General features: G+C 44.3%; 1 protein-coding gene across 1 annotated transcript in view; it reads left to right on the forward strand.

Annotated features, from left to right (window-relative positions):
- Window positions 1-13,246, forward strand: part of fat1a (FAT atypical cadherin 1a) — a 75,666-nt gene that overhangs the window by 60,619 nt on the left and 1,801 nt on the right. Inside the window, exons 13-28 of the mRNA XM_053480303.1 lie at window positions 512-745; window positions 2,752-3,135; window positions 3,242-3,456; window positions 3,572-3,709; window positions 3,805-3,948; window positions 4,142-4,339; window positions 5,098-5,905; window positions 5,989-6,120; window positions 6,226-6,383; window positions 7,970-8,414; window positions 8,527-8,680; window positions 8,984-9,094; window positions 9,234-9,868; window positions 9,948-10,085; window positions 12,423-12,482; window positions 12,812-12,847. Coding sequence (XP_053336278.1) covers window positions 512-745; window positions 2,752-3,135; window positions 3,242-3,456; window positions 3,572-3,709; window positions 3,805-3,948; window positions 4,142-4,339; window positions 5,098-5,905; window positions 5,989-6,120; window positions 6,226-6,383; window positions 7,970-8,414; window positions 8,527-8,680; window positions 8,984-9,094; window positions 9,234-9,868; window positions 9,948-10,085; window positions 12,423-12,482; window positions 12,812-12,847 — 3,990 coding nt within the window. The remainder of the gene's footprint in view (window positions 1-511; window positions 746-2,751; window positions 3,136-3,241; window positions 3,457-3,571; window positions 3,710-3,804; window positions 3,949-4,141; window positions 4,340-5,097; window positions 5,906-5,988; window positions 6,121-6,225; window positions 6,384-7,969; window positions 8,415-8,526; window positions 8,681-8,983; window positions 9,095-9,233; window positions 9,869-9,947; window positions 10,086-12,422; window positions 12,483-12,811; window positions 12,848-13,246) is intronic.

The following is a 13,246-nucleotide window of genomic DNA, read 5'->3' on the forward strand; positions in this document are numbered from 1 at the left end:
TTTTCTTTCCTGACTTTCCTTTTTTTTCTCTGTCTTTTTGACTTTCCTTTTTTCTTTTCTTTCTGTGTTCCTTAATTCTTGTCTTTAGGCTTTTAAAATGCTTTTACAACCATTTTTGTTTTTTCATTTATTTTTTATATTTAAAAAAATATATATATTGATTGTCTTTTATTGTGTGTTTTACTTTTTGTTCCGGCATTTCTCTGTCTTTTATTAACTTTCTATTTTTTTCTTACTTTTTAACCTTGTCTTTCTTGCATTGTGTGTTTTTTTTTGTCTTTCTTTCCCTCAGTCACTTCTCCGTCTTCCTTCTCCCCCAGTTTTCTTCTCCTTCTGTCCTGCTTTACGTCGTCACTTTATTTTCTTTATTCCCTGCTATCCGTTCATCTGAGGAAAGCGTAAAACCTCCTGAGAACTCATGGAGTGAGTTAAAAGCTCAGAGGAGCCATTGTTTGAGGTGCTGCTTGAGAAGTCTAACCTGCTGTGTGTGTGTGTGTGTGTCTTTTTGAAGGTGACCTGAAGACCTTCAGTGTACTGGACTATGAGGAGGACAAGCTGCACAGGATGAAGGTGCGCGCGCTGGACGGAGGAGGGCGGTTCTGCGAGTCTGAGGTAGAGGTCGCGGTGGACGACGTGAACGATAACGCTCCGCGCTTCGCCGCCGACCCCCTCGCCATCACCGTGTTCGAGAACACGGAGACACACACGCCGGTGGCCCGGCTGCAGGCCTCGGACCTCGACACCGGTGAGCTGCGTCCGCTGAAAGGGATAAACCCTCACTCCTTCGCTCGCACCCTGAACAGCATGATGCGGCGGGGATGATGTTTCTTTATTCTGACATTATGCAAAAAAAATATATATATATTTCACGCTGTCAGTGACGGACGAATTTCCGCAGAATGGTTGATGATTAGCGAACACGCGCTGATAAACCTGGTGGTGTTTGAACAGGACGGGGAGAGCTGTTTGGTGTTCGGGTGTAAAGGGGGGAAACTTTTGTCCTGCTTCAAAGCGCAGACTTCAAAGAGCAGTTCAAAGAGCAACGCAGGGTAGAAAGTAATGTGTATAGGTGTGTGTGTGAGAAAAAAAACTCAGATAAGTGTTTAATGTCTGAACATGTACGCCCTTGACTTTGTTTGCTGATTTTGTCTTTCTCTCTCTCGCTCCGTGCTATGAGATCGTCTTTCTCTTCTTCTCTTTCATTGTCCTTTGTCCACGTCGCCCCGTCAGTTCCGTCCTAAATGTCATCCGGCTTTTCAGCAGCTCTAAATTCCAGCCTGTGTTTGAGAAGCCCACGCAAACCTCTGCTCTCTCTCTCCTCCCGTTCTTACGTCAGCTGTTAAACATCGCGGAAATATTTAGAGTGTCTCTCGTGTGACGCATCCGTATGCGTGGCTAGAGGTTTCGAGACGTTTCAGTTTAGTATATAGATAGACCGGGATACTTAAAGTAAATAATATTGCATTACATGAATTACTAAATTGTGTGCGTTAATGTCCCGCCCCGCTTTCTTAATAAATAAAATGTCCGCTCGATTGAGTTGAGGTGATCCTGTAGGAGGGTCTCACCGATTAACATATTTCACTCAGGAATATTATAAACATGATGTGCGAATTTAAAAAAGACAGGATGTGTAAGACTGAAAAAAAAAAAAAAGGAATTTCATTTTCATTCATGATTTCGATGTCCCCTGCTGTGTCACAAGTTCCATTAAACAAGCTGTCGCTATAGAAACGATATATGACATAGTTAAAGTATAAACCCGCGCGGCTCCTGCGAACGCTACAAGTGTCTGCATGATGATTAGATATAAACTGCGATTTTAAAGCCGGCCAATCTTTGATTGAAGCTTTGAACGTCTCCTCGCAGACGCTTTTCTTCCCGCAGGCAGGACGGCTCGTGACATGTCATAAAAAAAATCACTCGCCGTGGTTCGCTTAAACGTCATTAACCCGTCTCAAAGAGAACCCCGAGAACCGCAGCATGAGTTGAGTGATGGAGGTGAATCTGAAAGCATGTGCATGAGAAGAAATTAATGCGGTGTGTGTGTGTGTGTGTGTGTGTGTGGGGTCTGTCATTTTTAAAAGCCACAAATCCTCCTTTGCGAGTGTTTACACGCCGCCTGGTTTTATAGCGGCCCCCGGATTATTGTTCCTGACGGCGTTTGCGGAATCGATGCATATGAATACAGGAGACGTGTTTATGCATCGTGATGCCCCGATGCTGGCACGAGTCAAATCAATAACTTAGACGCCGCTAAATAATGGACTCATTATCCGATCCGAATGTGCAAACCTGCTTATTAGAAATACGACGCTGTTTTCTCCCCCACAGGTCCAACATTTATTCTTACAACAACAATAATAATAATAATAATAATGTTCTAATGGTCATTAAAGTCCTGCGGTGCTGCCAAGCTCTCGGTTGATCATGGGGTTTATACGACTGTGCCAGTTTCCGCATGGAAACTGGTTTCAAAGCAACCTGGTAATTTTATAACGAGAGGTTCGGGGGACATTTCTATTAGGAGTCTCCAGTGTGGGAAAGCATATAGTGAAGTCTATAATATTATGAAGAGTCTATAATGTGAGTGAGAAGGTTCAGGACTGTAAAGGCGACTGTAAGAGATATCCGTGAAATAAAACACTTGTGGATCCTCAGAAGGTTCCTGATGCTCATGATTGAAATATTAATAAATGAAAACGAGACTTTTTTAACTGTACCTTTTTTGGCTTCTCATCCCCCGTGCAGGCCGGAACGCTGAGCTGGTGTACACCCTGCTGGATTCGGCCGACGGAGCCTTCTCAATCGACGAGCATTCCGGGGTACTCCGCTTGGCCGCACCCCTCGACCGCCAGCTCAGAGCGTCGTACACCCTCCGAGCTCGTGCCACGGACCGTGGCTGGCCCCGCCCCCTGTCCGCCGCCTGCACGGTCACCGTATCCGTCCTCGACCTCAACGACGACCCTCCCGTCTTCCAGTGGCGCGATTACGCCGCAACCGTCCCTGAGGACGTCGCCACGGGAACCCAGGTCCTGCGTGTCCACGCGGCCAGCCGTGATGCCGAAGCCCGGATCGCCTACGCCATCGTGGATGGAAACGAAATGGGCAGGTTCAGCGTGGACGCACACACAGGTACGGTTGTTTTATCAGGAAGCACAAAACAAAGTTTAACTCCGCCTCTGTTTAGGCGTCATGCTTATAACTGGTGCGTGTCGTACACCTTTTACTTCCTGTACAGGTGTCATTTTCGTGATAACGCCTCTGGATTACGAATTGTCCCATGAGTTCTCTCTGACCGTCGAGGCAACAGATGAAGAAACGCCGTCTCTAAGCGACAGGACCGTCGTCAGTATCAACGTGACGGATATAAACGACAACAGCCCGGTTTTTAGTCAGTCGGTTTACGCCGCCGTGGTGAGCGAGGACAGCGAGCCAGGCAAGGCGGTGCTGACGGTAAGCCTCCGCCTCCTCATGACATGTCATTACCAGAAAATGGCATAACGAAGACTTATTGAAGTATAATGCCAATGAGGATGCTTAAACACAGTGTGTGTGTGTGTGTGTGTAGATCATGGCTGAAGATGCGGACGGACCCTCCAATAACCAGGTGCACTACACCATCGTCAGCGGCAACCAAGGAAACCCCTTCTCTATCGACCCTTTGAAGGGAGAGGTGAAGGTGGCGCGGCATCTGGACCGAGAGAAGGTACACACACACACACACATATTTTTAGATATATATTTTTTTATTTTATATTGTTTTTTTTGCTGTTGTCTTACTGTGTGTGTGTTTATGTGTAGGTGTCTGGTTACACTCTGACCGTCAGGGCATCTGATAGCGGGAGCCCGGCTCATGTAAGCACTGCCAAGATCAACATTGATGTATCTGACATCAACGACAACCCGCCTGTGTTCTCCCAGAGCAACTACACACTCATCATCCAGGTACACACAAACACACACTCACACTCACATACAGGTCATATTGCAGGTCATTTTGAAGAACCTTCGGGGAACCTGATAAGAAGTAACCATTTAAAAAAAAACGATTTAGAATGATTTGTGAATTTTACTTCTTAGTGATTCATTGACACGATTCACATGATAAACGTTCTCTTTGTGTTTTTTTCCCCTGAAGGAGAACCGTCCGGTCGGGACCAGCGTCCTCCAGCTGAGCGTATCGGACCGAGACGCGTCACACAACGGACCGCCGTACTCCTTCTCCATCGCCGGCGGTAACGAGGATCACACGTTCGACATCACGTCCCAGGGGGCGCTGGTGTCCATTGGAACCCTGAGTCGCCGCAGCAAGGACAGCTACGTCCTGGAGATCCAGGTGAGACTGAGATATACGGTGGTCTATTGCTAAGCTATAAAGTCAAGATGGGAAAGTTACAAAGCACTGTGTTAAAAGACAGTGGAGGTGTACACATCGGAGCTGCTCGATGCTGCTGATTTGTCTAGGTTTTTACCCGGATACACAAACAGCGCGTTCCCCCAGCGTGCCCCCCAGAGATCGATGTGTTCCTCCGCTTCCCGCTGCTTGCCGAGAGCGCAGTAATGATCCGCTGCGAAGACAATTACAGCGGCTAAATCTTCAGCTGTTTCTACATGTCATTGGAAAAAAAAACTCACGCTGGGTTTATACATTCAAAAACAAAAAATAAAAAAGCTTGATAACTCCTTGTACTGGCAACAGAAGGCCGTGTCGCTGCGTTACTCCCGATCGAAATCTCTGTCTGCGCACAGCCAGGTGTGCTGGAACATCGCCGTCTTAACAAAGAAGCAGTTTATTTATCAGGTTTTTTTTTTTTTTGGTTTAAAAAAAACAATGGTAATGAGTTATTATAAATACTCGTGCATTTATCTTTAATTATTCATTTATCATTTGAAATAACTCAGTATTCTGAAGTAAAATGAAATTAAATCCCTTTTTTCTCTTATGAAATCATTTCACTTACCACAAATCCATTTTATGTCAATTTTTTTCCTTTTTCAAGTAATTTTTTAACGAATCAATTTGAGAATTTTTTGTAATGAATCAATTCGTTCCACCTTATAAATGACCCGGGAATCATCTACTCTCCATTTCAGGTGTCAGACTCCGGCCGGCCGCCCCTCTCCTCCTCGGCGCTGGTGTTCGTTCGCCTGATCGAGGAGAGCATCCACCCTCCTGTCATCCTCCCGCTGGATGTTTTCGTCACCACCACGACCGCTGAGTACGCCGGCGGCGGGGTTCTGGGAAAGATTCATGCTACAGACCAAGATGTGCACGACACTCTCACCTACGGGATCAGCTCTGACCCCGCCCCTTCAGACAGCTCCGCCCTGTTCTCGGTTTCACCCGCCGATGGCCGTCTTGTCGCTCTGGGTGCCCTTGACTCCGGGCGCTACCTGCTCAATGCCACCGTGACGGACGGCCGCTTTATGACATGGGCGCGCGTCACTGTGCATGTACGCCCCGCCCCCGCCCTCATCAATCTCGTGACCATCCGCCTGGGCGCCATCGCGCCGGAAGAGTTCATCGGCGAGCATTGGCGCAATTTCGCTAGAGCGCTGCGAAACACAGCGGGCGTGCGGCGCAGCGACGTGCAGCTCGTCAGCCTGCAGCCGGATCACAGTGACCTAGAAGTGCTCCTTGCTCTCGACAAAACAGGAAGTCCAGAACAGGCACAGGACGTGGTGGTAAGGAAGTTAAACGCCTCCGCTGGTGCCATTGAGGAGATAACTGGGGTGAGGATTGTGCGTGTGGGCAACACACTTTGCCCTCGATTGGACTGTCCAGCTCGTCACTGCCAGGAGACGGTGACCTTGGAGACGGGCACCATGGCGACATACAGCACAGCCAGGCTCAGCTTCGTCACCCCGCGCCACACACGGAAAGCTGACTGCCTTTGTCGTGGTAATGCACGCTCCAAATTTCTTCTAATACTACTGAACTGAATTATTTAGTTGATTTGCTTCATTCCTTGTGTGTTTGCGAAGGTGCTGAGTGCGCAGAGTTGAGTAAGCTGTGCATAGGGAACCCGTGTCCCGAAGGTACGGAGTGTGTGGAAGACCCAACACACACCACGTTCAGCTGCGTATGCTCAGACGAGAAACATGGACAGTGTGCAGGTAAGGACAACCTCGCACAACACAACTGCATAATTCACTCTACAAGTGAATTGAACACTCTTCATTATAACTATGAGCATGTGTGTGTGTGTGTGTCTGTTTCAGAAGGTCAGGCTCTGACATTCAGCGGGAACGGCTACGTGCGCTACAGACTGATGGAGAATGACAATAAGGAGGAGATGAATCTCTCACTCAGGCTGCGTACACTCTCCGACCGCGCCATTATCATGTACGCCAAGGGCACTGACTACAGCATTCTGGAGGTAAACACACACACACACACACACACACACACATCACACACGCACACATGTACACAGAGATGCTAACTATTGGAATAAGGCTGGCTTTGAAAAACTTAACTTTGAGTCCAATACGCCTTATGACTAACACAGGCCACGCCTTACACGCACTTCATTAAATGTGACAGGGGCAGAGACCAGACCCTCTTTACTGATGGACCACACCCCTTTGATTAAAATGGACAGGGGCAGAAACTCAACCTTTTTTATGATTAGGCCACACCCTCTTGATGGTCCAGAGACCACGACTTCTTTTATATTGGACCACACCCCTTTGATTAAAATGGACAGGGTGGCAGAAACCACACCTTCTTTAAGGTTAGACCACACCCCTTTGATTAAAATGGACAGGGTGGCAAAGACCACACCTTTTTTACTGTCAGACCACACCCTTTAATTAAAACAGACAAGTTCCAAGACCATACATTCTTTTCTGTTAGGCCACACCCCTTTGATTAAGACTGACAGGGACAGAGACCACTCCTTCTTTACTGTTAGACCACACCTCATTAATTAAAATGGACAGGAGCAGAAACCACACCTTCTTTACTGATAGCCACACCTTCTTCGACAGGACTAATAGGTGCAGAGTCTCTGTCTAGGCCACACCTCCATAAATTATATTGAGAGGAACAGAAGCCATGCCGCCTTCTTATAATGAAAAGTACAAAGGCTTCACTGAATGTGACCGGTAGATGCCATGCCTCTTTCACGGCTAGGCCACACCTTTAACGCAACACAAAACGTAGCACTGAGCGTAGCATTATTATAGCTGGGTTTAATAGTATGTGAGAAAACATCTCTATTATTTATTTTCTCACACACTCTGTCCATCAGCTCCTCAATATTGCCGCCTCAAAGGTCTCAACAGAAAACAGGGTTATTTTGGGGATGTGAGAGGGCGAGAGAGAGAGTGAGAGAGAGAGAGAGCTTTCTCACAAATTCCTTTACTGCACTGGAACACCGAAAGAGAGAGAGAGAGAGAGAGAGAGAGAGACTTATCTACGATGTTATCCTCATTACAACATCCTGCTATTTTTGCCCATTACACACACTATTCCACACTATGCTACATTTAGCCTCTGAGAATGTTGAACACACACACACACATTTCTTGCACCATACCTTATTTAGCCTGTGGGAACATTTTAAACACACATCTTATAATATAATAGAGCCTTATTTTAGCTGGCTAACAAAACAAAATTACATTATCATGGTTATTAATCTTTCTTCACTATTTTAATTTACATTTTAGTTCATTTAAAGTTTTTTAAGCTAAATAAAAAAGTAATAGATAATATAATAGTTGTTGCTAGCTTTCTTTATTTCATTTGCATAGCATGCTAGTTAGAGAGAATGAACTAGATTGCTAGTTGAATCAGCTTATTATATAGTTAACTTGACATTAGGTTGCAGTCGTTGCCTTCAGCTTGGCTAATGAGTTATATAATGTTAGCACTATGCCAGGAAGCAGTGCCATTGGAAGGTGAAAATTAGCTTAGTCTTCTCTTATTTGTATATTATTGTGTATTTTGTGTGTGTAGATTGTGAATGGACACCTGCAGTACAGGTTTGACTGCGGCAGTGGGCCTGGTTTCGTCTTCATCCACGGCCCGTTAGTGAATGACGGCGAATGGCACACGGTCTCTCTCGAAGTGGATGGCAACTACGCCCGCCTGGTTCTTGACCGAACACACACTGCCTCGGGCAAAGCACAGGGCAACCTTCGCACGCTCAACCTCGACTCCAGCGTCTTCTTTGGTGGACAGGTTTGGCAGGCGGGTGTGGCCAACGGCCTGAGGGGTTGCCTCCAGGGGATTGTGTTGAACGGGCGTGAGCTGCCTCTGAGATCTCAGCCTCGTGGCGCCCACTCTGTGCTGGAGGAACTAGTGGAAGCCGTGCCTGGATGTAACCCACCTCCTCAGATATCGAGCTGCGCCAGTGAGCCCTGCGCCAACGGGGGAACTTGCACTGAACTGCCCAATGGAGGTACGAAGCCTGGCAATAAGGGGAGAGTTAAAGAGCAAAGATTTAATGAAGTAATTTGTGCTACAGTTCTATATTTTTTTGTTTGACATTTATTACTCTGGGTTTGTTGTAGGTTATTTCTGTAAGTGCAGTGCTCTGTTTATGGGGAGCCACTGTGAGGTCAGCATCAGCCCCTGCTCATCCAATCCCTGTCTTTATGGGGGAACATGTGTGCCACGTGGAGATGACTTCTACTGCCAGTGCAGAGGCCAGTACTCTGGCCAGTGGTGAGAGAACACACAGATCACAATTCCTATATGATATAAAAGGAATATAGAATGTCAGGATATACCTTGTTGCCAGGTTGCTAGTGGGGCATCAGGGCATTCCTGTGGAATGGCAGTGTGACTTTGAGTCCTGGTGTAAACTTGTCCTGAAATGAATGCCATGTCCTAAATTTACCTACTTGATTGAATTTGCAAACTTCTGGCTACTTGTTCAGTTGTTGAGATTTAATTTGTAGGATTGTACAACTACAAGTTAGCTCCTGCTCTTCCTCATGTTGTAAATTTGTCTTGGGTGCATGACAGGTGTCAGCTAGGTCCATACTGCACGGAAAACCCCTGCAAGAACAACGGCAGGTGCATCGGCAGCCTGGATGGCCCGGTGTGCGAGTGCGAGCCTGGCTTCCAAGGAGACAGGTATGGTACATGTTAGACAAGGAGTTTGGTTCCTTTAGAGATTTTGATGGTATTTCCGTTTTTGTTTGTGTGTTTTATACTTATATATATATATATATATACTGTAGTACATTGACAAAATGTCTCTATGCACGACCAGGTGCCTGAGTGATGTGGACGAGTGTCTGAAAAACCCATGCACTAACGGTGGCCAGTGCCAGAACACGTACGGCTCATACAAGTGCAACTGCTCGCTTGGCTATGGAGGTCACCACTGTGAGCAACACGCCCAGATGAGCAACCCGGTGCTCTCTACATCCTGGAACATCGGCCTTGAGGAGGTCATCGGCATTGTCGTCTTCGTCGCGGTGATCTTTATCATGGCTCTACTGTTCGTCGTGATCCGTAAGCGAGCATGCCGGCGCACCAAACCAAGGTCTACCGATGACGACAAACACCTGCCCACGTCTTTCCTACAGCATCCGTATTATGACTCTAAGCTGGGCAGAAACGTGTACTCTGATGTGCCGCCCCAAGTTCCTGTACGACCCATCTCGTACACCCCCAGTGTGCCGAGTGACTCTCGGAACAACCTGGACCGCAGCTCGTTCGAGGGCTCGGCTGTTCCCGAGCACACAGAATTCAGCACTTTCAACCCTGACCCGGTTGCCCATGGACACCGCAAGGCCGTCGCCGTCTGCAGCGTGGCGCCCAACCTGCCCCCGCCTCCACCTTCTAACTCTGCCTCAGACAGCGACTCGATTCAGAAGCCCAGCTGGGACTATGATTATGATGGTAAGGACCAAGCTGACATTCTATGTTTGGATAATTTGTTCTTTGTTGCTCATCATGCGTGTTTCTCATTTTCCTGCAGCCAAAGTCGTAGATCTGGATCCATGTTTCAGTAAGAAGGTTGTAGAGGACAGCTCATGTCACCCTTATAACACCCGGGGCAGCATGTCCGAGGTGCAGTCACTCAGCTCTTTCCAGTCTGAGTCCTGCGACGACAATGGTACGTGTGTGTTTTGATTGTTTAGCAATCAGCATTATTAGCATCATTCCTGCTTTAAGAGTTATATAATTAGCAGAAGCTTGTTATATGTTTATTTAGTATTAAATTATAATTTCTATGATAATTCGATAATTCCTGTGAATATTTTTGCCTTTAAAGTTCTTCACCCAAAAGCAGCTAATTTAGACAATGCTAACTAGCTGGAGTTTATCCTTAACCATCATTAAGTGGACTAACAGTTTTGATTGTATAATATTACTAGCTAAATGCTAATTTGTTTGTATTTGATATTAGCATTGTTATTATCATTTTCTGAATTTTATGATATATCTTATATTAAGCTACATTAACGAGTTATAAGTTATGCAATATGGAAGTTCGCTTGTGCAATTTGTGTGTTGTTAGCTATATTTCTCAGCACAAAAGATTTGATGAGCTTACATGTCCAAGCAAACTGAACTTTTGAACTTGTGTCTTCTACACTCTTATTGTTTCCATCGTACTCTTTTTTTAACGTTAGCATGAAAACTAACCACCTCGTTGTTCCTGTCTCTTTTCCTAACCCAAGTAAACGGTTTGAGGGTCATGTTGTTTGTGTCATGTTTTTTCTCCCCTTCTTTAACATCGCTGCTTTGGGATTTTTAGCCCCCATTTGGATCAAACCGCACCAAAGACGCAGGGCGAGGTTTTAGCTAAACTCGTAAGTCAAATATCGTAACACGGAGAAGGAAGGGAAGGGATCGCCTCGCGAACAAAAAGGCAGAACATTGATTCTCAGGGCATAAAAAAGAAGCATGAGTGTGTTTTTATTTTTTTTTTTGTTCTGTTTTAATATTTATTATTTGCCTTTTGAGATAATTTGGTTAATTTATCTGTTATTTTTTTCTGTTTGCTTCTTTTATGGCTATTTTTGAATCCAAGCTGCTGCAGATAATTGAAGCCCTCAGCATTGAAGTGGTACTAGAGTTGCACTTGCGTCTAAAAATGTTTAAATCCATTAATCCTGGCCCTCTGATTTCCTTTATCTTCAACCTAAGGTACCCTGGTCCAGTTTCCACCTAAAACCTAGTACACTTTCCTTTCTTCACAATTCTTTTTTTATCCTTGAGAATTCTGCTGTTCCCGATCCTTCCTTCTGTTCGTATCGTAACGTACCATACATGCGTACTGTCAGTGTCAGTGGAACCATGAGTATCACCGGTGTGTGTCACCATCAACCCAAAGACATCGAAGTATTCACTCGCCTTGCTCTCCGTCACAACGTTCACCACGGGACATCCAGAACCTTGTGCAGACAGTAACAAATATTCGTGTTCTTTCTACATCAGCACATCTTCATCAGAGCATATAGAGAGATAGTCTTTGTGAAGGTGGGAACGGCCTGTAGGGATTACGTCGTTCAGAAACTCAAGCAGCGTCTGAAGGGTTTTTACTTAAAAAATAATATTTAAAGAAAACAGATTCTGTCTTTTGATCTGTAAGTCTATCCTCAAAATAGGAAAAAAAAACAAAAAACAAGATAACTCGGAAATTCTTGGACAGTTAAAAGTTTGTGTCAGTTGGATGGATAGCACCAAACTGTTTCTTAAAATAATTAAATACATCACGAAGGTATAACTTATACCAGCATTAGCTGGCTAGCTTGGATATATATATATATATATATATATATATATATATATATATATATATAAAATGATTAAAAATGTAATTTAAAAAAAAAGTGATTTTTTTTTTTCAAGTTTATAGAGAGCAAACTGGAGACAAAGGCAGGTATGTTTGGTCCCACTTTGTAGGTACAGTAGAAATCGCTGAACTTGAAAAAAAAATGTAATTACGAGCTTTAAATGGCAGCATTAGTTCAGCGTATAAGGCAGACATTTAATAAGGACTAAAGTTTTCAGAATTTTTGCTGTTGGATAGTTCCACAATCATCAAACCCCACCTGACGAGTAAGATGTGTTAAAATAATGTAAAAAAGAAAAATGTGTAAAAATCATCTGAAGGTAGAAAATAATATATTAGTATAATGTTGTATAATAGCCTCGAAGGATCTGGTAGAAAATGATAAAACAATCGGGTGTCATTAGATGATTAAAACACTGAAAACAAAGTGGAAAAGGCAATTTAAACTGCCATCAAATAAATATATCAAACAAATCATGCAGCCCTAATTCTCATCCTAATCTTTATGCAACACGGAACAGAGTCCAGTGTGAGGGTCTCACTAGTCATCTTTATCTCCAGGTGCTTCTTCATTTTCCTTACACTAACGTTAGCTCTTTCTCATCTACTCCCTCCATCCATCCATCCTTCCATCCCTTCCATTTCCTGAAGCCTCCATAGTGACTGTAGTCCACCTGGTCAGCTCGGCGGCTGGCTCGGTGGAGACCCAAGGTACCGTTTGATTGATTGTCCAGTCGTCTCAATGAGCAGTGTCGGGTGTGTGGGGGGGTGAAAAGGATGCACAGATGCCTTTTTATTTTATTCTAAAATGTTTTTTTATGAAAGGCAAGTCTCATGATTAAAACAAAAAAAGCCTTCATGAGTATTTACTCATTATGATTTGACCAATTTAATCAGTCTGATAAAGCGAATGGCATCTTTGCGTCCTAGAAAAGTCTTCATGTCTGTATTTCCTTCTTTTTTTTCATTCTTTGTGTAGTTTATAAAGTTTAACCTTTTTCTTTCTCTCTGTACCTGCTGCTTGATTCCGTCTAAAAAAGAGTTACTCCCGTCTCATGAGCTCAAGAACCCGAGAGGTGAATTGATTTTTTTCCATGTTTGCCTGAAGCCCTGTGATTTCTCCCTGAACCTGCATGCAGTGCTGTGAGGAAAAAAACAAACAGAAAAAAGAAATTGTTTTAATGTTTTAAAGCTAATACAGGGAAAATAAATCATGCTAACACGTCCCTCTATGTCATGGTATTAACCTTGGTATTTTTCTTTTATTATTATATTATATTAATATTATATATTATATATATTTATAATATTTATTATGATTTTGTTATAGCGCAGTAAGTTATAGTGTGATGAATTTTTTAATAGTAAACTCCCTTGCTGAAATACTGAAAGCGCTCCGACTCCATGTTCAGTCAGAATCAGTGTTGTGTGTTTCTGGTTTGTTTTGTTTTATCTTTGATTGTGTATAACGTGTT

This window comes from Clarias gariepinus, chromosome 20 (assembly GCF_024256425.1).
Source record: "Clarias gariepinus isolate MV-2021 ecotype Netherlands chromosome 20, CGAR_prim_01v2, whole genome shotgun sequence".
Taxonomy (NCBI): Eukaryota; Metazoa; Chordata; class Actinopteri; order Siluriformes; family Clariidae; genus Clarias; species Clarias gariepinus.